General features: G+C 41.1%; 1 protein-coding gene across 12 annotated transcripts in view; it reads right to left on the reverse strand.

The window, feature by feature from the left end:
* Positions 1 to 221: 221 nt before the first annotated feature.
* The window catches only part of Gstcd (glutathione S-transferase, C-terminal domain containing), a 94980-nt gene continuing 76558 nt past the window's right edge, over positions 222 to 18643 (reverse strand). For 5 of the 12 annotated variants that reach the window (XM_063281959.1, XM_063281958.1, XM_039102454.2 and 2 more), the window contains 7 exons: positions 16074 to 16189; positions 15876 to 15920; positions 14137 to 14265; positions 9728 to 9861; positions 7835 to 7865; positions 4019 to 4088; positions 358 to 1043 (listed from right to left, as the gene is read on the reverse strand). In XM_063281959.1, the coding sequence (XP_063138029.1) occupies positions 907 to 1043; positions 4019 to 4088; positions 7835 to 7865; positions 9728 to 9861; positions 14137 to 14265; positions 15876 to 15920; positions 16074 to 16189 (662 nt within the window). In that variant the 3' untranslated portion in view covers positions 358 to 906. The other 7 variants (NM_001395013.1, NM_001395012.1, NM_001395011.1 and 4 more) reach the window with 4 other exon arrangements.

Genomic DNA, 18643 nt, shown 5'->3' on the forward strand with positions numbered 1-18643 from the left:
AGCGTCTCCACACCTCACACCCAAACACAAGGCTATCCATGATGGCATGGTATATAGGATGGAACTGGCTGTTTTTTTTTTTTTTTTTTTTTTTTTTTTTTTTTTTCTGGGTTTTTCTTTCTAGATCTATGAGATCTCCTTTGGTAGGCAATGCAATGTACCTTAATGTAATTCATTCTTGTATTTTCAGTGAAAACAAGGCCAGGGTTCTGAGAACAGTAGACTGCTAGCATTTGTTATTTACTTGTTGTAACTAAACAGAGCATAAATTTACTGTTCAGTTAAAATTTATATCTAAATTCCACTTTTAGAATGTATAATTTAGTGCAATTGACTTATAAATTTTCATGCGAAGTCTTCAACCAGCAATAAACTTATTTGTTAATTTATGGGACATATATTTAAAGGAGGATAGTACATGATATGCAAATTCAACCAATCTCAGATTTAAAAAAAGGAAAAATCACATCGAATTTACCATCCTAGATTTAAAAAATCTATACAAAAGATACATTGTTAAAACTATAAAAAACCACAACCACCTCGAGTTTAGTTTTGATCACCAAGTATGAATATCAAAAGGTTATAAAATGAAGGCTGTGAGCGCATGGCTTGAGTATCCCACTGACACGATCAGGAAAAGGTCTGAGGAAATGGTTCTGCTGACGGAATCTTGGCCACTGAGAATGATTCTTTTGGCAGCTAAGGCTTCAGGGGATTCCCTCGAGCAAGGCAGTCATCCTTCTGCACACAGAGCCAGAGCATCCCTCTTCCAAGATCTTCCTGTAGCTTTTTCAACAGGCTCAAGACACTCAGCGCTGCTTCCACTAACACACCAACTTCCTGAATGCCCCTGGGCGCTCCTCATGAAGCCCATGGCAAAGCATCAAGTGTGTGTGCCCCATTCTACACGGGGACGCCCACGATCATGTTATTTTTGGGAGAGCAGCTCTCTGGCTCCATAGAAATCACTTGGACAGAGTAGCCCTGTTCTTCTGCTGCTGTTGCACGGTCCAGATCCACCAGGCACATACACTGCTTCCCTAAAACAAGGAAACACAGCTTGAGACACTTACACGCAATGTGACTTTCATGCATACACGGGAATCTGCAGTGACAGTACCCGTCGGTGCTGTGGCAAAGGCCATGTTCCTGGCAGTACTGTATCCTTAAGCTTAGATTTGATCAGTGTGAAGACACGCTTCCCAGACTTATCTTGGCCAACTTTTTAAAATGTACTCATAAGTGTATTTCAAATTGCAACTAAACATTCTACTTTATACTTTGGTCAAAAACCCATTTTAAGACCAATGCTCTCCATTCCTATAAAGTGACATTATTAGTAATATTCTTTAAAAAATCTGTCTCTGAGGAAATCTAAAGTAATACGCTGACGAATAGCCATCTAAAAGACATTTCACATTTCTACCTGTAGTTTTATAATATAATAAAGAAATGCAAAGTATCTGAGGAGACTCGTGACCATGTGCTCGTTACTGCAGGCAGATATGTGATGCTGAGTGTAGCGATTCTTTTCAGCGCTTACCTCATCATGCTGCTGGCTTCCTATTTCCTTTGCAATGTTCAAGAAACAAAAGAGGAAAAATTCCCAAAGTAGATGAGGAAAAACTGAGTTGAGGCTTCCTATACTGAAGCATTACCTGCTTTTATAATCTGAACTGTTGTCCATTTAATATCTATGTTTTTCATTTTCTTGAGAGAGGTGGCTGAGTGCAGTGTCTCATTCCTTCCACTCTTCTTTGATAATTACAACAGTGCTTAAACATCACTTTCCCATGCAGTAGCTTACGGGAGCCTGCTGAAGTGACGTCAGCAGTCAGGGTATATCACTAAGACAGAAAACCTCTTGTGTGAAATGTGGGACACTTAGAGACAAAACAAAAGCAGGAACAGCTCAAATCAGGGAGCAAGAATAAGTCAGAGACTCAGATTCACAAGGTTGGTGTTATATGCTTCCTTAAAAGGACTTGCAGCATGACGATCAAACTGTGTTAGAAACTGATACGAAAAGAGGTATTTAGAATGCCATTTAGAAAGGAAAACAAAGCCATCTCCTCACCAACAGCTAGGCAGTTGGTTTCTCTCTGCCCAGAACACTTCCCTGGAGAGTGTGTGCTTCCCATCTGTGTCTCAGTTCAAATGAAACACTCGGTTAGAACGGTTAGAACGCATGCTCCGCATTCCTTCAGGACCCACCCTGGGTTTACGAGGCAGCTCACTGACTCTTGGCTTGGGTCCCAGTGCAGTTAGTTTTTCCTTTTTATTCTGTAGAAGAACCTCGTAGTTTCCCATGCTAAGTGTTAATACAACTGAAATCCAGTTGTTGGCAACCTACCTTTTGGGTAAATTTTCTAAAAATGTTTATCAAGCATGGAAGTGGCAAGAACTATGACAAACTCTGGCTTTGTTTGCACCCTTACCCTCCCCACTTCCCTTTAGCCATCTTGCCAGATGGGCTTCTGCTCCAACCCTGACAATATCCCTTCAGTCACTGCTCCCACTTGACACTGAAAACTGACATTGATTCAGGACAGCAACCGCGACTCTATTGATCTCTATGGTTTGAATGCCACAGTTAGGCATTAGCATGAGGTAGAGGTAGGCTGGTACTGTGGGAGTGGGTTCATCATTGGGAGTGTGGGCTTCTTACAAAGGGACAAGCTTGGTCACACCTCAGGAAAGCATTCCCTTGCTTGACTGTGCTTGCTCACCCACTCTAGGTCTGCCTTTCTCTTTTGGCATTTGACACCTTCTACAATGGTGTGAGTCACCAAGAAGACTCCCGTCAGATTTAACCCTTTGACCTCTAGAACAGTGGGCCGGATCAATGTCTGTTGAGTATAAAGACGGAGCCCTACAGACTAAGATAGGCATCTAGTGGAATTATAATAAGCGTGCATCACGCCGACTTAAAGAAATCAGAAATGGAAAGTCAGAAGGAGGAATAGGAAAAGAAACCAAAATGAGACGCTTCAGGCAAGAGATGGCCGTTGTGGGCAGGGTGGGGGGGCAGGAAAGGAAGACCCTTAGCTGTAGGTCTCTGCCTTTCCTAGTGTGAGCACCTCACTATGCCGACTTTAGAACTTAAAGGTAATTATTTATCATATAACATCTTCTCGAGTACAAACTACTTCAGTAGGGCTCAAAAAAATGTCAATCCCCTCAAGTACAGATAGCAAAAAGGAGGCCATGTTGGAATTCTAGAGAGTAGGACAATGCCCACTGTGGAGTTTCTGAGAAAAAAATTGAGATTCGATCTAATCCTTACCTGCTTATACTCTGTTTTAGACCCCAAATATCTAGTGATGTGAAGGAGCTGAGAGTCGGTACTGCAGAAGAGGACAAGAACTCTGTGTCTGGACCCAGATAACCTGCAGGCACAGCGTGGCTGTGGCACCTGCTGATGAGACTCAGCCCTGTCACTGTGAAATATAAACAACTGTGTCCACCTAACTCATTTCCAGTGTTAGGTGCATGACAACAGTCGCCATTATTCTTCTAAACAAAAGTTTACTTTTCTAAAGTCAAGTCTTTGATGGATCTATTCTTTGAAACAGTCTGGGTAATATACAGTACTACAAATGATGAATGTATGGGGCTATGATCAATAATGTGTACGTATACTTTTATTTAAGAAAGACACACTATCAATCTTTATACATTCCTAGTTAATCAGCTTTGGCATATGGAGTTGACATTTACATTTTTGTTATTTTCTTTGTGACTCTGGATAGATCCTGAAGTTCATAACAGTAGGAAAGATTTAATGTGAAATCTATTCATTAGTATGACACTGAAATGGATTTAAAGACACAGATGCTAACCAAGATGTGACAAGTTGTCATAGTTATAAAACTGTCAATGTGCATTACAGTTCCTGGGAAGAAGTTGTCTTGACGATAACTGGGCCAGGGTCTTCCCCAAACAGCCCCTAAGCATTCCCTGGCAGGCACCCTGGGCAGATCCTCGTCAGCAGCTGCTTGGTGACAACACATACCTATGAGTCTCCGCTGGGGTGGCAGCTGCATAGCTGTCTGATCTGCAAATCTGCAGAGGAGCATGTGTTCCTAAAAGGAGCATCAACAGCATGTGGGTTTATTCTGATTTAGTGCTTCAGAGTTAGAAAACAGAGAAAGCAAAAACAAAATGAATACACAACTTCAATTATTCTGGAATTCATTCAATAAAAAATGCTGTACAAATCCAACAGCTGAACAGAGCAGTCCTAAGACTATTTACTCAGTGACTTCTTCCCTTCAAGCTGACTGTGTTTCAGATCTATTTAAGAACAGATACAGAGAGAGACCTCAAGCCATATTACCTAGCTGTTCTTATCCTGTAAACAGGACCAGGTAGTTACATTGTGAAATTATAACGTGTTAAGCGAAAAAAAATCAATTTTCTTAAATTTTCCTTTCTAAAGGTCCTCTGGATCTCTTGCATGGGTCTTTAAGAAGAAGCATGATGTGGCTTCTTATGTCACCCAAAGACAAAGAAGCCAGTTGCAGCAGTTTGGATGGAATTAGACCCCATAGACACTATTAGGAAGTGTGGCTTCATTGGAGGAAGTGTGTCACTGTGGAGGTGGGCTAGGAGGTCTTAAATGTGCTCACGCCAAACCTAGTGAGACAGTCTCCTGCCTACAGACCAAAACGTAGAACTCTTAGCAATTCCTCCAACACCATGTCTGTCACATCTGCTGCCATGCTTCCCAGCGTGATGATAATGGACTTAATCTCCGAAACTGTAAGCCCTAATTAAATGTCTGCCTTCATAAGAGTTACCTTGGTCATGGTATCTCTTCACAGAAATAACACCCTGACCATGACACAGTTATTCTCCAGGACTCCAGCACAGCTCTGGCTATCCTCAAGGATATTCCTTTTTATTTAGGACCTGAGGGGATGGGAGGGAGATTGATTCTGCTGTATAACAACTTTAGGAAAGGGGACATCAATGAAGAAAATGAAGCTGTAAAAGGACAGAGGCAGGGTTTGTGCCGTACAGGCAGCATTGTACAACTGTGCATCCACAGGCAGCTAAAGCTAGTCATAAGCAACAGTACAGGCCCTGCTCCTTTGACACCTAGAGCAGCTGTAGAGCCAAAGTGAAGCAGGGTGAACGCAGATCGATCATCTGTATTCTTAGTACTCAGGACTTAAAATTCAAGGTCCCTCCTCCCCAAGACAGAGTCTCCCTAGTAGGCTGGCCTAAAACTTGTAATCCTCCTGCCTCAGCCTCTAAGTATGAAGTCTCTATTTTTCAATCAGGTAAATTAAATGATTTTTTAAAAAATAATAAGGGTGCCTTTGTTCTGACTTTTATGTATTAAAACAATTTAAGAATTACTATAAAATTTAATGGTAATGCCCCAGAAATTAATGAAGTAGTTTGAATAAGTAAATTTTATAAAGCCCCTGAAACTGGCTAGCATCTAAATGGAACAAAAGATTTGAGAATTCTACAATCTGAAAAAGCAAGAAAAAGTATTTCCTTTGTCCACATGGGTTTCTAAACAGAATGTCAGTATAGGTCATGCTGATGTAATCAGATCTTTAGGTGGGGTCCACTGCACTGTGCTAATCGAGCTCGATCTCTCTCTCTCTCTCTCTCTCTCTCTCTCTCTCTCTCTCATTTTCTTTACTTACATTTCAAATGTTATCTCCTTTCCTGATTTCCCCCTGGAATCCCCTTATCCCTTCCCCCCTCCCCCTGCCTCTATGAGTGCTCCCCCACCCACCTGCCCGCTCCCTCCTACCTCCCCACCCTGGCATTGAGCCTTCACAGGGCCAAAGGCCTCTTTTCTCATTGATGCCCAACAAGGCCATTCTCTGCTACATATGTGGCTGGAGCCATGGGTCCCTCCATGTGTACTCTTTGGTTGGTGGTTTAGTTTCTGGGAGCTCTGGGGGTCTGATTGATTGATATTGATATTTTTGTTCTTCCTATGGGGTCGAAAACCTCTTCATTTCTGTTCTCTTTAATACAAGGTTCTGAAAGTGCAAGGCACATGTACGTGTTCTTAGTACCTGCTGGCTAACTTCACATGGAGAATAAAACCACCTAATTAGTTCTCAAAATCTCTAAGCAGTAAGTAATGAAGCTCTAGGAAGTAAGTGGATACCACTTGTCATGGTGTCCAAGAAGGAAAGACACCTCTAAGACATTACACCTGACCTTTTGAGGGCTGGCTATGCTACTCGAGCAGCTCCTGAGAGTGCTGGAGTGATAGCCAATACATCCTGTTCACTAGAGTAGGGGAGTGGGGGGCCTCTATCCTCTGGGCCAGGGTACCCCACGTCTCTTTACAGTTGTGTAAATTATTTCCCAGCCCAAGACCAAGGTAGCCTTTTTCACCTCCTGTCCACACTCCCCGAACTCCCAGCATTTTTATAACTAGAACCTTGTGAGTGAAAGAAGGGGAGTCCTAATGTTTGCCCTCTAGACCTAGTAGTTCCCTAGGATATGAACACTGTAACCTGGCCAGCAAAGGCTGGCCATGTTCTGGTTCTAGATGAAGGCATGAGAAGAGAACCCCCTCCCCCCTCTGTGGGTCTCTATGACTGCTCATATGAGGCAGTGAGGAAGGGAAGTGCTGTAGGAGGTGGAAGATAGGGCAGGAAGTGGGCATTTAGGAAGCACAAAGACATGCTTAAAAAGAAAATGCTGTCAGGGTGGTAGAAGTGAGTGTTCAATGAGACTGCATTTCATGGTTAGAGGAAATAAAAGTACTACACTGTCAGCCTGGCCCATAAAGTGAAACAACGTTCCACAGTGTTTATGTAAAAAGTGGGATTAATTAAATTAAAATTCAAACGGATTATGGAGCTTTAACAGATCTTTATATTTAGCTCAGACACTGCTTCTTATATTATGCTTGTCATGCTCTTTGGCAGTTGTTATGGGTGATGTTCAGGAGGGTGGAAACTGCTCTGCTCAAGTTAGAGCCTCAAAACTATCTCACTACTTCTGAGAGAAAGATTTCCAGGATTTCTTGAGTTTCTGTAAGCAAGAACCGACCGCTTTTGTTCCAGGTCAGGGCCTGACAAACTTTGGTGCCATCAGACTGGGAACTACCTTTGGGCAGCTCGTACCTGAGAACATGAGAACAACACAAAGGACAAGGACACTGGAGAATGCGTAGGGACAGAGGCAGGCGCAGACAAACACACGACTTTTTATAGAAAGCCTCCCTCTATTCCAGATTATCTTTCAAAGCATGTCAGTCGAGTGAATGGCCTTTCCCTGTGAAGTGAGGGATGGCCCAGGCTGGCCCACTTCCTGAGAGGCAGGCCTCAGGGCATCAGCATGAAGACAGCAGGACTCTGGCTCCTGCTCCTCTATAAGCAACAGCTGGCTCTCATCCCTGTCAGGAACCTTAATTCTGTCAGATTTACATGCCAGCTAACTTGTAAACTTGTATGTAAGCAGGGGAGAAAAAAATATGACTCTCAGACCCTTTCCAAATCTCACTCACTCTTCAAAGATTTAATCTGAATTTAAAATAATTTAAAGCCATATTAGGTATTTTTGAGTCATCCAATATATCTATAGATTTAGAAGACAAAATTTGGGATGGAAAATATGAAAGATCAAAAGTTGTATAGGAAGGAGTCACAGTGGTTCATGTCTGTAATCCAGCATTCAAGAGGCTGAGGCAAGAGTGCTGCTGCCATGAGCTGGAAGCCAGCTTGGTTTTGCAAATAATGAGTTCCAGAATACAGGGTAAAAGCCTGTCTCAAACAAAATAACAGAACCCTGACTGCACAAACAAGTATAATCACAGGACACCTAGATCTGTTAAAAAGCTTACCTTGTATGATAAAGTGTTCTTGAATTTTTCACTAGAATGGGAAACAAAAAAAGAATTAGTTATCATTTTAATGTAAAGAATGTCAAATAACCTGAACTATAAATAAAAATATGTATTGTATCTGAAGAATATAAAAGGCTATCCCAAATGCAGAACTACTTCAACCTGAGATGTGTTCATGGAAAGATAAGATCAGGGTACCAGAATCTATGAATTCAAGAATTCATGCCACAGGTTGTTAATTCTGCAGAGAACACAACCACTTTTGACTTTTCCCACACACACAGGCTGTGCTGCTGTGCGGTGTGGTTCTAGTGATTCACGTGATGCGAGGCCAATGGATCAGGAGGCAGCGCCATTGAGAGATACTCTGTTCCTCCTAGCTCCCCAGGAAGGGGTAGCATGCCAGGCAGTGCGCTGTGGGAAGAGCCCTGCCATGAGGCTGAGGGAGGGCAGTGACAGAGGCAAGAGCCTTTCGTGCTGCTTGTGTGGGAAGGGGTGGGCAGAGTTGTGAAACAGACAAAGGTGAGTTTAATGGGCTCTGGAATGCAGAGCTGACCCTAACTGCTTGGCCCTGAGCAGGGGATGCTCCATGACTGTATAAAGCTTGACAAAGAATGTGGTCAAGATAGGGCTCTCTCTCTACTGGTTGGTTTGTATAGGTAAGTTGTAGACAGACTGTTTATTTAAATGTCAAACATCAGAAAAAAATTAACCAGAAATCAAAGCTTTTATAACTGATAAAGGTAACATGCGTTTCACATGGTCTATTATAGTGTTCTAGTCCCACTCCATTAACTCAACAAAAATAGGCTTGTTTATGATATGAACTTCACTAGTATCAATTAGTCATTTGTGATTTTACATATTTTAGAAACAAACATCTATAATTCATCCTCTACCTTTGGAGAATCGGCTAGTTTTTATGCATAAAGAAATAAATGTCCTGAATTTATTCCGAGTTCTAAGGACACGGAGCAAAATGACAGTAAATCTACAAGGCTATAAAAAAGGTGACATGAAATTGAGATTTTTAAATCAGTAAAACAGGGATATAAATCTGAGTAGGTCACGTTAATATTCTTATGCTGCTGTTAGATTTACATATTTCATAATGCACTAAAAAGCCACACATTTTATCAGATTACATATATAAATATATTATATATACAAATATTATCTATCAATGATTTCTTTAATTTTTTTCCCTCAGCTTGTGAACTAAGAACAAAATAATAGAATAGGAAAATATCTGTTTCATACTGTTACTTATACTAGACATCTTAATTCTAATAAAAATTTCTATGGTTCCTAAAGATAATTATGTGATTGATTTTGTGTCCTACAGAGCTGCTCTGATACAGGGCAGAAGTTCCAAAACTAATGTTTTTAGCTTCTGATTCTCAATTACTATGAACCACGAGACTGAAATGTCACACATACGTTAACTCCACTGTCTCTTATGAAGTGTGGTTCTAGTTTCATTAGAACACAGGGAGGTGAGGAAGCCAACAGACTTCTATTGGTCTGGCTCCTAGACAGACTTGTTTCTAACAGTATCTAAAAGAAAAGGCAGTGACAAGACAGGAGAGCTATTCTTTTTAATCCTGTTCATGAATTCAAATCTCACTGCAACCTTATTTTTTTTATGTTTTGTCTTTTTTTTTTTTTTTTTTTTTGAGACAGGGTTTCTCTGTGTAGCCTTGGTTGTCCTGGAACTGGATTTGTAGCCCAAGCTGACCTCAGACTCACAGAGTCTGCCTCTGCCTTCTGAGTGTTAGGATTAAGGGCGTGTGTTGTCATCACCTGGCTTTCACCGCAACATTATTTAAACAAGTCTTGTGTACCAACTCACACCCATATTGGTGTCTTGTGTAAAACACTAAACTTTACCTTTTTGGGAAATTAAACTTTGATGTGTTCTGAATGAACCCGTAACAGCAGGGGCACGTGATGAAGGAAGCTCGTGTTTGGATGCAGCGCTGGATCACCATGTCTGTTGCCACTCCACAAGCGTGCAAAGCCACCTGGAGAACAGAAGCAGACCTTAGCACACAGCTTCCTCTCAGTACTTAGACGGAACCTGAGCTCAGCTCACAAGACCTTCAGTGAGGCGAGACGTGAGTAGGAGGAGGCGAACATCTCACAGCAGAAGGGGGCGTGCACTTGACCACTGCCCAGTGTTTGCCAGAGGAGTTCAGAGCAACCTAGAGAGGGCGTCACTGAGCAAAAGTGGGCATATTTGAGCATTCATGGAAACAGACATTGATTCAGTATTTAAAATATCAAATGTGTGAGCCAATAATGATACTTCAAAAAGAAAGCCAACAGGTTATTCATGGTAGAGAGCCAGCCCCTTTTGATAACTGGGAAATATTGAGAAAGAACTATTTTTTACTACATCCACCATATGTGCGGGTAACCATTTGTTGATAATGGAATGGAAAGGACAGAATGATAAAGTAGACTAATGCCATTCTGGGTTTTTAATTTATAGAAGGCAGGGAGGGTGAGTGATTACAAATGTGGCTAATGTAGAGACAACCAGACACACCACTAGTGCCCGTGATATAGTCTAACCCCTAACTGAGGCAGAGTCTAATTACACTTATGGCCAGGGTAAGAGGAGAGCCAGGATGTGCGGAGTAGCATCCACAGGGGGAGAACTAGAAGGATGTGTGACTAGGCTCTGCAAACAAACTGCAGGGAAAAAAGTGAGCCGGGGCAGTCCCCTAAAGACACCTAGAACTTACATAAAATGACTTTTGCAGCTGTGACTATGGTTACAGTTCAAGGACTGTCTTCAACAATATGGGTGGATTCAATCTACTTACATGCACTCTTAAGGGCAGAGAATTATACAAGGGAGGGACCCAGGGAGACAGTGCAGGAGGTCAGACAAATGTAAACCAAGGCCTGGACAGCACCACAGCAGGGTTCCAAGAGAAGAGAACCAGGGACCATGAGTGGCTTCCACAGTTGAGGATTCTTACACACAGTCAGGAGGAAACCATGGACCTCAGGTATATAACTGCAGGAAGCCAGGTGCTAAGTATCTCAGAATAAAATATAAAACAGTGGCTCTTATTCAATGCTCTGTTATAGTACCAATCCTGGTATAGTACCAGTTATAGTACCAGTTATAGTACCAGTCCTGGAATAAATCTAAAATTCTGGTTATAACTAATGTGTAGCTCACTGTGTCCGACAACACATAGCATGAACAGAAACAGAACACTTTACAAGCAAAAGCACAGAAGCCCTGTATAAGATCCAGTAACACATGGTGGAATGTCTGTGTCCTTAGAATGCAGAGCCCAGCATGGAGGTGCATATCTGTAAATTCCAAGACTTTGGAGGGGTAGGTAGGTCAGGAGCTCAAGGCTATCCTTGGCTCTATAATGAGTTCAAGGCTAGCTTGAGCTATACATGACTTGTCTCAAAAAAATAAAAGACAAGCAAAAATAAAGAAGTCTAGACAGAAAAAGGTGGGGAGGGTTATAAGATGAGGTGGCATTTAAGGAGGGCCTTTAAGAATAGAAAGGATTAAAGAAAGAAGAAGATGAAGACTATCACCTAGACTGGTCAAAAAGCAGGAACTACTGAGTGTCTAAACCCAGTGATCAATCTGTATACAATCTGGGCTCAGGGAACACTGTGGACGCTACAGCGGGAACATGAAGAGCCACAGAGTAGGCCAACTACTGCGAGGTAATGTCTTCTAATAATGACAGCCAGGGGCACCCAGGAAATCTTAACAATGTGGCCTTCTAAACAAGAGCCATGCAGTAGGAGCAGCAGCTGATATGACAACATAGATGGGGAAAGCCTCGCAAATCCTTACTCCTAGATTAAGAGCTGTTAATGGCTGCTCAGGGAGGGAGAATCTGTCTTCTCCAAGGAGCAGCCTCTGCACAGGTATACAATCCCAAGTGGTCGTCCTAAAAACATATACATGCAAGCAATGACACTAAACGACTCAGCAGGCTGTAGTCACATAAACATACATATGTATATATGTCACAATAACCCACAAGGAAGAGGTCACAAAGTTGAGAAGGATTGGGGCCGGCATGGAGGGCATAGAGGCTATTATGGAAATAATGTAAAATACAGTACTCAAAAATATTAATACATCTTAAAATAACATAGCACTAATGTTATACTTTAACAAATAATTTTTTATTAAAAGCATTCTTTAAATGTTTAATAATCAACATTTATTCAAATCAGGGATCATATATCTCAAAATAATAAAAAGTTTACAAAAACTGTTTTTGGATGCTTCTTATTTTAGAAAAGAATATATTTTTCCTTATGTCATATATGAGTCTTTAAAATCAGAACCAGAATTAATAAAATAGTATTCATATAATAATGAAATATTTGTTTTGAAGGGAAAATACAAATAATCTATGGCTGACAATGGTTCCATTTGTTTATTTATTTATATATTTATTTACTTACTTATCTTCTTTATGGTGGTGCAAGAGTGATATGCATTCAGTGACCAACACCATGTTTGAAGGTGAGCCTTCCTGGGCTAACAGTACACACACACAAGGAGCCTCTGTGTTGCTAGAGAAGCGCAGTGCAGACCGTAAACAGCGATGTGATCACAGAGCACATGGCACTCCTTACAGATTTGCTATAACAATCTATGACACTCAGCCGTTGAGTGTGTCATGTGCATTTCCTACTTATGGCAGCTCCATTATTGGCTTATCAGGATCTAAGTCCATAAAAGTCAAGGTGCATATGCCCGTGTCACATCCAAAGAAATACATGTTTATAATCTTTTAACATGTATTTCACATATTGATTTCTATATGGATTGCTTAGATATTTGTATATATAAGAATAGTATATTAAGTGTAGTCTCTTAAAACAGTAAGACCAATAAACAAGAAAATCATAAAGCATACAGGGGCAGCCAAAGTAATCATAGAAGGGAAAAATATCCATGACATATATAACAATGAAATATAGAGAAAAATACTTATAAGAACACACATATTTTAATTGATACTGCTATATTATATACTTGGAAATTATAAAAATATCTGAATGACTTCACAGCTCTACCCCAAAAGATAATCAGAACCAGGATCAGTGAGGTGAAAATGCCCTGCTGGAGAGATGAGTGCAGGGTCGCAATCCCTGTCACCTCAAATATTTACCACATCCATACAGGACATAAGTTGTAGGCCTGTTAGGCTGGAAAAAGGGACATCACACCTTCAATATTTTCAGTAGTCAGTGTTTAAGATGTGAATTTTAGTAACAAAAGTCAAGCACCGCCATTTCTGAACTCCAGAAGTGGGTCACAGGTCTATCCAGTAAGACGTGAACACACAGTAGGATGAAGCAGTGGCCCAGCCATACATCAATGTGCTTTGAGAAACATGGAGGGGTCTAGCAAAGTTACATGCATTACACAAATAAGAATATGCTTATAACTAAGAAAAAATTATTACAATGTTCAGGCAAAGAAGGATGTAGGTTGTACTGGCTCCCCAAGGCTGACACAAGCATAAACCAGCATTTGTGTGTGTGCATAAATAAGTAATACAGGCCAAAAGGCATTTATAATACTCATCCCTCTAGAACACAAGAATAAGTATTCATGAGACAGCTTTTTTCATATTACTATTTTGAGCATGTATTCATATTAAATAAAACTTTTTAGACCTCAATGAAGAACAAATTCCACAAAAATCCAAAACCCGAAGAATAAGTCAGCTATGAGCTGGCCTCTGAATTATTTTTACTATAACTTAGTCTAATGATTCAAAACTAGAACCACAATACTTGGAAGAGCAAAATAACATGCAGTTATCAAATCCGCGTTAAAGGGCCACTATATAAAGGTAATTTAGTATTTACAGGTTATTAACAAGTTATCTTCCCTTATGGCTTTCACTTTGTTTTATGTTCTTCTGCGAGCTCATCAAGAATGCTAAGGCTGTGCTAACACTGTTCTCGGCACCGAACACTTCTAGGGCAACAGATGAAGTTCTTGTGCAGATATTATCGGCCACACAACGGAGAAGGGCTGTGAGCGCAGTAATGAGTGTTATGTTACACCCTACACCCGATAGGTAAGGTATAAGATATTATCGGCCACACAACGGAGAAGGGTTGTGAGCGCAGTAATGAGTTATGCTACAGCCAATAGGTAAGGTATAAGAAGCCATGTATCTCTTTGTTTAGGAAAGAATACAAAATTGACTTTTTAGTTGATTTAAGGAACAAAATTATTATTTAGGTAATTAGAGAAACTGGAATTATGGACTACTTACCCCAATGTCAAACACTCCTGTAAAATACTCCATATTTGCTTGAATGAACCAGATATTGCTTAAACCAAGTTCGTCACTTCTCTTCTTAGCACGAATTAGTGATATTTCCTTGTTCTCTATTAATGTGACCTAGATTTTATGTAGAAAAAAATTCTGTATACTCAGTAACACAATTCAGACATTAACATCCAGCATTAATACTATACTTCATATTTTAAAAATATAGAATGTCTTTACTAATTCTCTATCCTGTATGACAGTTCACCTGGCACAAAAATGAGCAATGCATTGAAGTCTAAAGTTCTGCATGGAATGATATGTGTGAAAGAAAGAGAAGTCACAGTGTGCTGTGTGTTCAGTTAAGACACGAGGGTGAGCAGAGCTCATACTTGATGACTAAGGCAGGCTGTCATGGAGAAATAATTATTAATGGAGGTCTCTAGAATGAACACAATTAGCTAAGGGAATGGCTCACCCTAAGGAAGCTTATGGTACATCAGTACTTAAAGAACTGAGAAAACAAACAGTGTTTGGCATGGTACCAATGAGACTGAGAAAGAGAGGCAGCGGGTAGGGATGGAGATGAGGTGGAAGAAGGGTCAGAGGGCCAGGTAGTGTACTTAAGATAAAACAAGGCTCCAGTGCTGCGGTGAACAGCAGGCTTTGGTGGGGAAGGCCAGAGCTGCCAGGAGCTTCCAGCGGTAACCACAGGTAGTCCGTACATTGCTGTTACGGTCGTTAATCATTTTGTTTTTGCCTTGTGTACATTCTATAGAAAAGTACTTTGTCACTTTACATAAAACACCTGACACACAGATACACTTTCTAGTTTTATCTACCTGAAGCCCTCTCCCAGTCAGTCTATCTAAGTTTCCAGAAGAATCACTAGGAAAGGGGAACAATTTTCCTTCTACCCACACTGCTTCTCAGGACTCTGCTCCACGAGCACTTCCTCTCAGCCAATCATAATAGTGAGCGCTTCCTCTCAGCCAATCATAACACTGTTTCTGCAACAGTACAAAGGCTTGCCTCTTCGCCTCGGACTTTCATTTTGTTCTTTATTCTCTGAGGCAGTGGCTGTCAAGCCTCGCTAATGCTGTGACCCTTTAACACAGCTTCTCATGTTGTAGTGACCCCAACCACAAAATTATTTTGTTGTTACTTCATAACTGTAATCCTGTTACTGTTATGACTTGTACGTAAATATTTTTGGAGACAGAAGCTTGCCAAAGGGGTTGCGACCTGCAGGTTGAGAAGGGCGGCTCTAAGGAAAGAAAACAAACCCACCCCAGTCGTCATTTTCCCGTCAGGCGTCTGACTACCTGTCAGCTCTCTACCTTTTTCAGTCGTTACAGGGACTGAAGAGCTGAAACTGTGCCCCAGTTGAATTTATATATATTTAAAATGACACTTTTCACCAAATAGTTTATGTTAAAATGTGGTCCTTGGAAACATTTCTAGTTATGATTGTGTGTATCATATGCTTTTTATTCAATAACGTAATAGGTATATCTTTTATTTAACACACACTTTTAAAAATACTGATAACTCTACTGTGGTCTTACTTTCCTTCTGCCCCCAATTAAGATCCTAATCTTAGGAGTTCCGAGGAAAATATGTGGCACATAATTGACTTGGTGAGTAAGTAATTAGAAATGCAAAGAGTTAAGATTAGGCAGACGTGGCCGAGTTGTGCTGAGCTGAATGAACTGCTCCATGCTGTGCATTATTAACCTTACCTGGCACAGGGGCAGTACATGCGCGAGAACAATTCCAACATGGCCCTGAAAGTAAGACAGAACAGTTAGCTTCGGTCCCCACAGCTTCTGTTCACTGTTAGTCAATGATCTTGTCAAATAAAATCATGACCTTGAATGATGTAGCAAGGTCTTATGATCTCGGGAAGGCTAAATAAAGGACAAGAGGAGACACGATACCCCACCACTGCAGAAATCCACAATTCTGTCACCAGGTTTGGCACGATCGAGCACCAGATAGGCGAGGTTGTTTAATTGTTGCTGCTTCCTCAAAGCTCGATCAGTGGACATTTTACCTGGGGGACATAAGAGATGGAGAAGACAGTTAGCAGCATGAGGGACCGATGAGACAGAACGGACATACTGCTAGGACAGAGAGGAGTATCATATGTGTGTGGGTCCATACGTACATCACACATATATCATATGTGTGTGGGTCCATACGTACATCACACACATGCAAGAGTGAACTACAGATTTCAGGTGTTAATGTGAGAGAGCTAGAAAAGCAGAACTCAAGAGATTAGCTCTAATTTTGATATTATTTTAATTAATAAGTACTTGGGTGTTTGACCCTGGTTGGTGGAGGTATTTGGAGAGGTCTTAGTACATTTAGGAGGGGAGCCTTGCGGGAAGAAGTATGTTGCTGGGAGGCAGGGAAACCTTACTTAGTGTTTACAGCTCTACCCCACTTCCCATATCACTCTTTGCCTCCTGTATGTTGATGGCGCTGTGACTGGTCTGCTGCCTGTCCCTGCTGTATACTTTCCGAGCCGTAGTGGACATTCCCTCTGGAACTAAAAGCAGAAATGTACTGTTCCTTTTATAGGTAGTTCTTGGTCCTGGGATTTTGTCTCTGCAACAGAAAAGCCACTAATGCTATCTGACTTTTCTTTCAATAAAGACAAGACTCTTCTAAAGAGTACAAGTAATATCTGAAACATTACATTCAGAATCATAAAGGGCTTAATCTATTTGAATGCATGAAGAAACTTTAGTCCTTCATTGCTCTCAGAGATATACTGTGAAGACAACCAACTTTAACACTGCTTAAATCTCCTTATAGAGTTGTAAGAACACTAATTATTTTATATCCTTGAACTCTGATTTCCTTTGGTGGAACCCTGAGAAACCAGGGAACATAGGTGTCACACAGTCAGAACTGTATCAGTGGTTACTGTATTGAGAGGGAAAATGGATTTTCTTATTCCCACATCAAAGCTTCCTTTCCTCATGAGTCAGACATCAAAAGTTAATGCAATTAGGGACTAAACATAGGCATTTCTGAGTACGGGGCCAGCAATAGTAGAACACTGTAACTTTTCTTTCGAAGTCTATTGTGGGATCCCAAAACATCCCTAGAAGATGAATGGCACTGTTGCTTGTTTTATGTCTAAAACACACTCCTTCAGTGTGGTAACATACATGTAAGATTATCGAGACTTTCCTGCTCCGCTTTAACAGAAAAAGAATTTTTTCTCTTATTTTCCTTGTCCTATTTTACGTCTTTCTTGTGTTATTAAATCAAATATTAAAATTAGGAAAAAAAGGAAATTATAATCTTCAACATCAAAAGTAACATTCACATGCATATATACACACCTCAAATTCTTAAATACATGTAGGTTGATGTTATTATGCAGGTGAAGGCAGACAAGATAAAACGAGGCCTGTCATTGAACGAATGGAAGGGAGGTGGAAGGAACAGAGTTTTAGAAGGAGAGGAGAATCTCGAGAGAAGGAGCTGGGAGAATCAAGACGGTGATGGAGAAGGATGACCCAGATCCTGGTGGGCTTGAATCTAGGTGGGAGGTTTATATCCTTATCAATTGGTTGTGAGTTTATTGTGTGGATGTATTGTGGATTGAGAATTTAAATCTGACTGTTGAGTTACACTTTGTTGAGTCCTGATTTCACTGGGTTGTTGGGAGTGTGAGTAGAGTCTGTGCCAGGGAGCCATGATAGGCCAGCCCATGCTGGACTTCTAGAGTCCCGATTTTACCGGGTAGCTGGAACCAGAGTTTGTGGCTAGCAGAGAGCCGAGGGAGAGATACTAATCTGAGATAAATTATGATTAGTTCCATTTAGCCCCACAGGTGCTGGAGCTAACTCTAAAGACCAGTGTGGCAGGTGCCACTCTGGAACGGTTCTCGGACCACCTGGCTCAGAGAGTACTTAGGGGCAGCATGGAGCGCTGAGATAAATTAGCGCTGGTTCCTATGGTGTGACTTCCCCGGTGAGAGAGAGCCTGGGAGAAAAGCGCAGAGTGGTATGAGAGAGAACAAGTTGAGCCGCCTAATTTTTTTACTGCAACAACTACACACACACACACACACACACACACACACACACACACACACAGACACACAGAGACACACACACACAGACAGACACACACACACAGACACACACACACAGACACACACAGACACACACACAGACACACACACACAGACACACACACAGACACACACACACAGACACACACAGACACACACACACAGACAGACACACACACACAGACAGACACACACACACAGACACACACACACACACAGACACAGACACACACACACAGACACACACACACACATTAAATGTTTATGTATGCAACATGGTTTCGAAAACCTGTGTTCTTTTTGACAATATGAATTTTTACATATTCTTGATTTTTTTTTTACCATATCTAACTTGAATCTCAAACAGGAGTTTGACAATCTAGTGACCTCATTTGTGAGGACAGTTTAATG

Source organism: Rattus norvegicus, chromosome 2, assembly GCF_036323735.1.
Source record: "Rattus norvegicus strain BN/NHsdMcwi chromosome 2, GRCr8, whole genome shotgun sequence".
Taxonomy (NCBI): domain Eukaryota; kingdom Metazoa; phylum Chordata; class Mammalia; order Rodentia; family Muridae; genus Rattus; species Rattus norvegicus.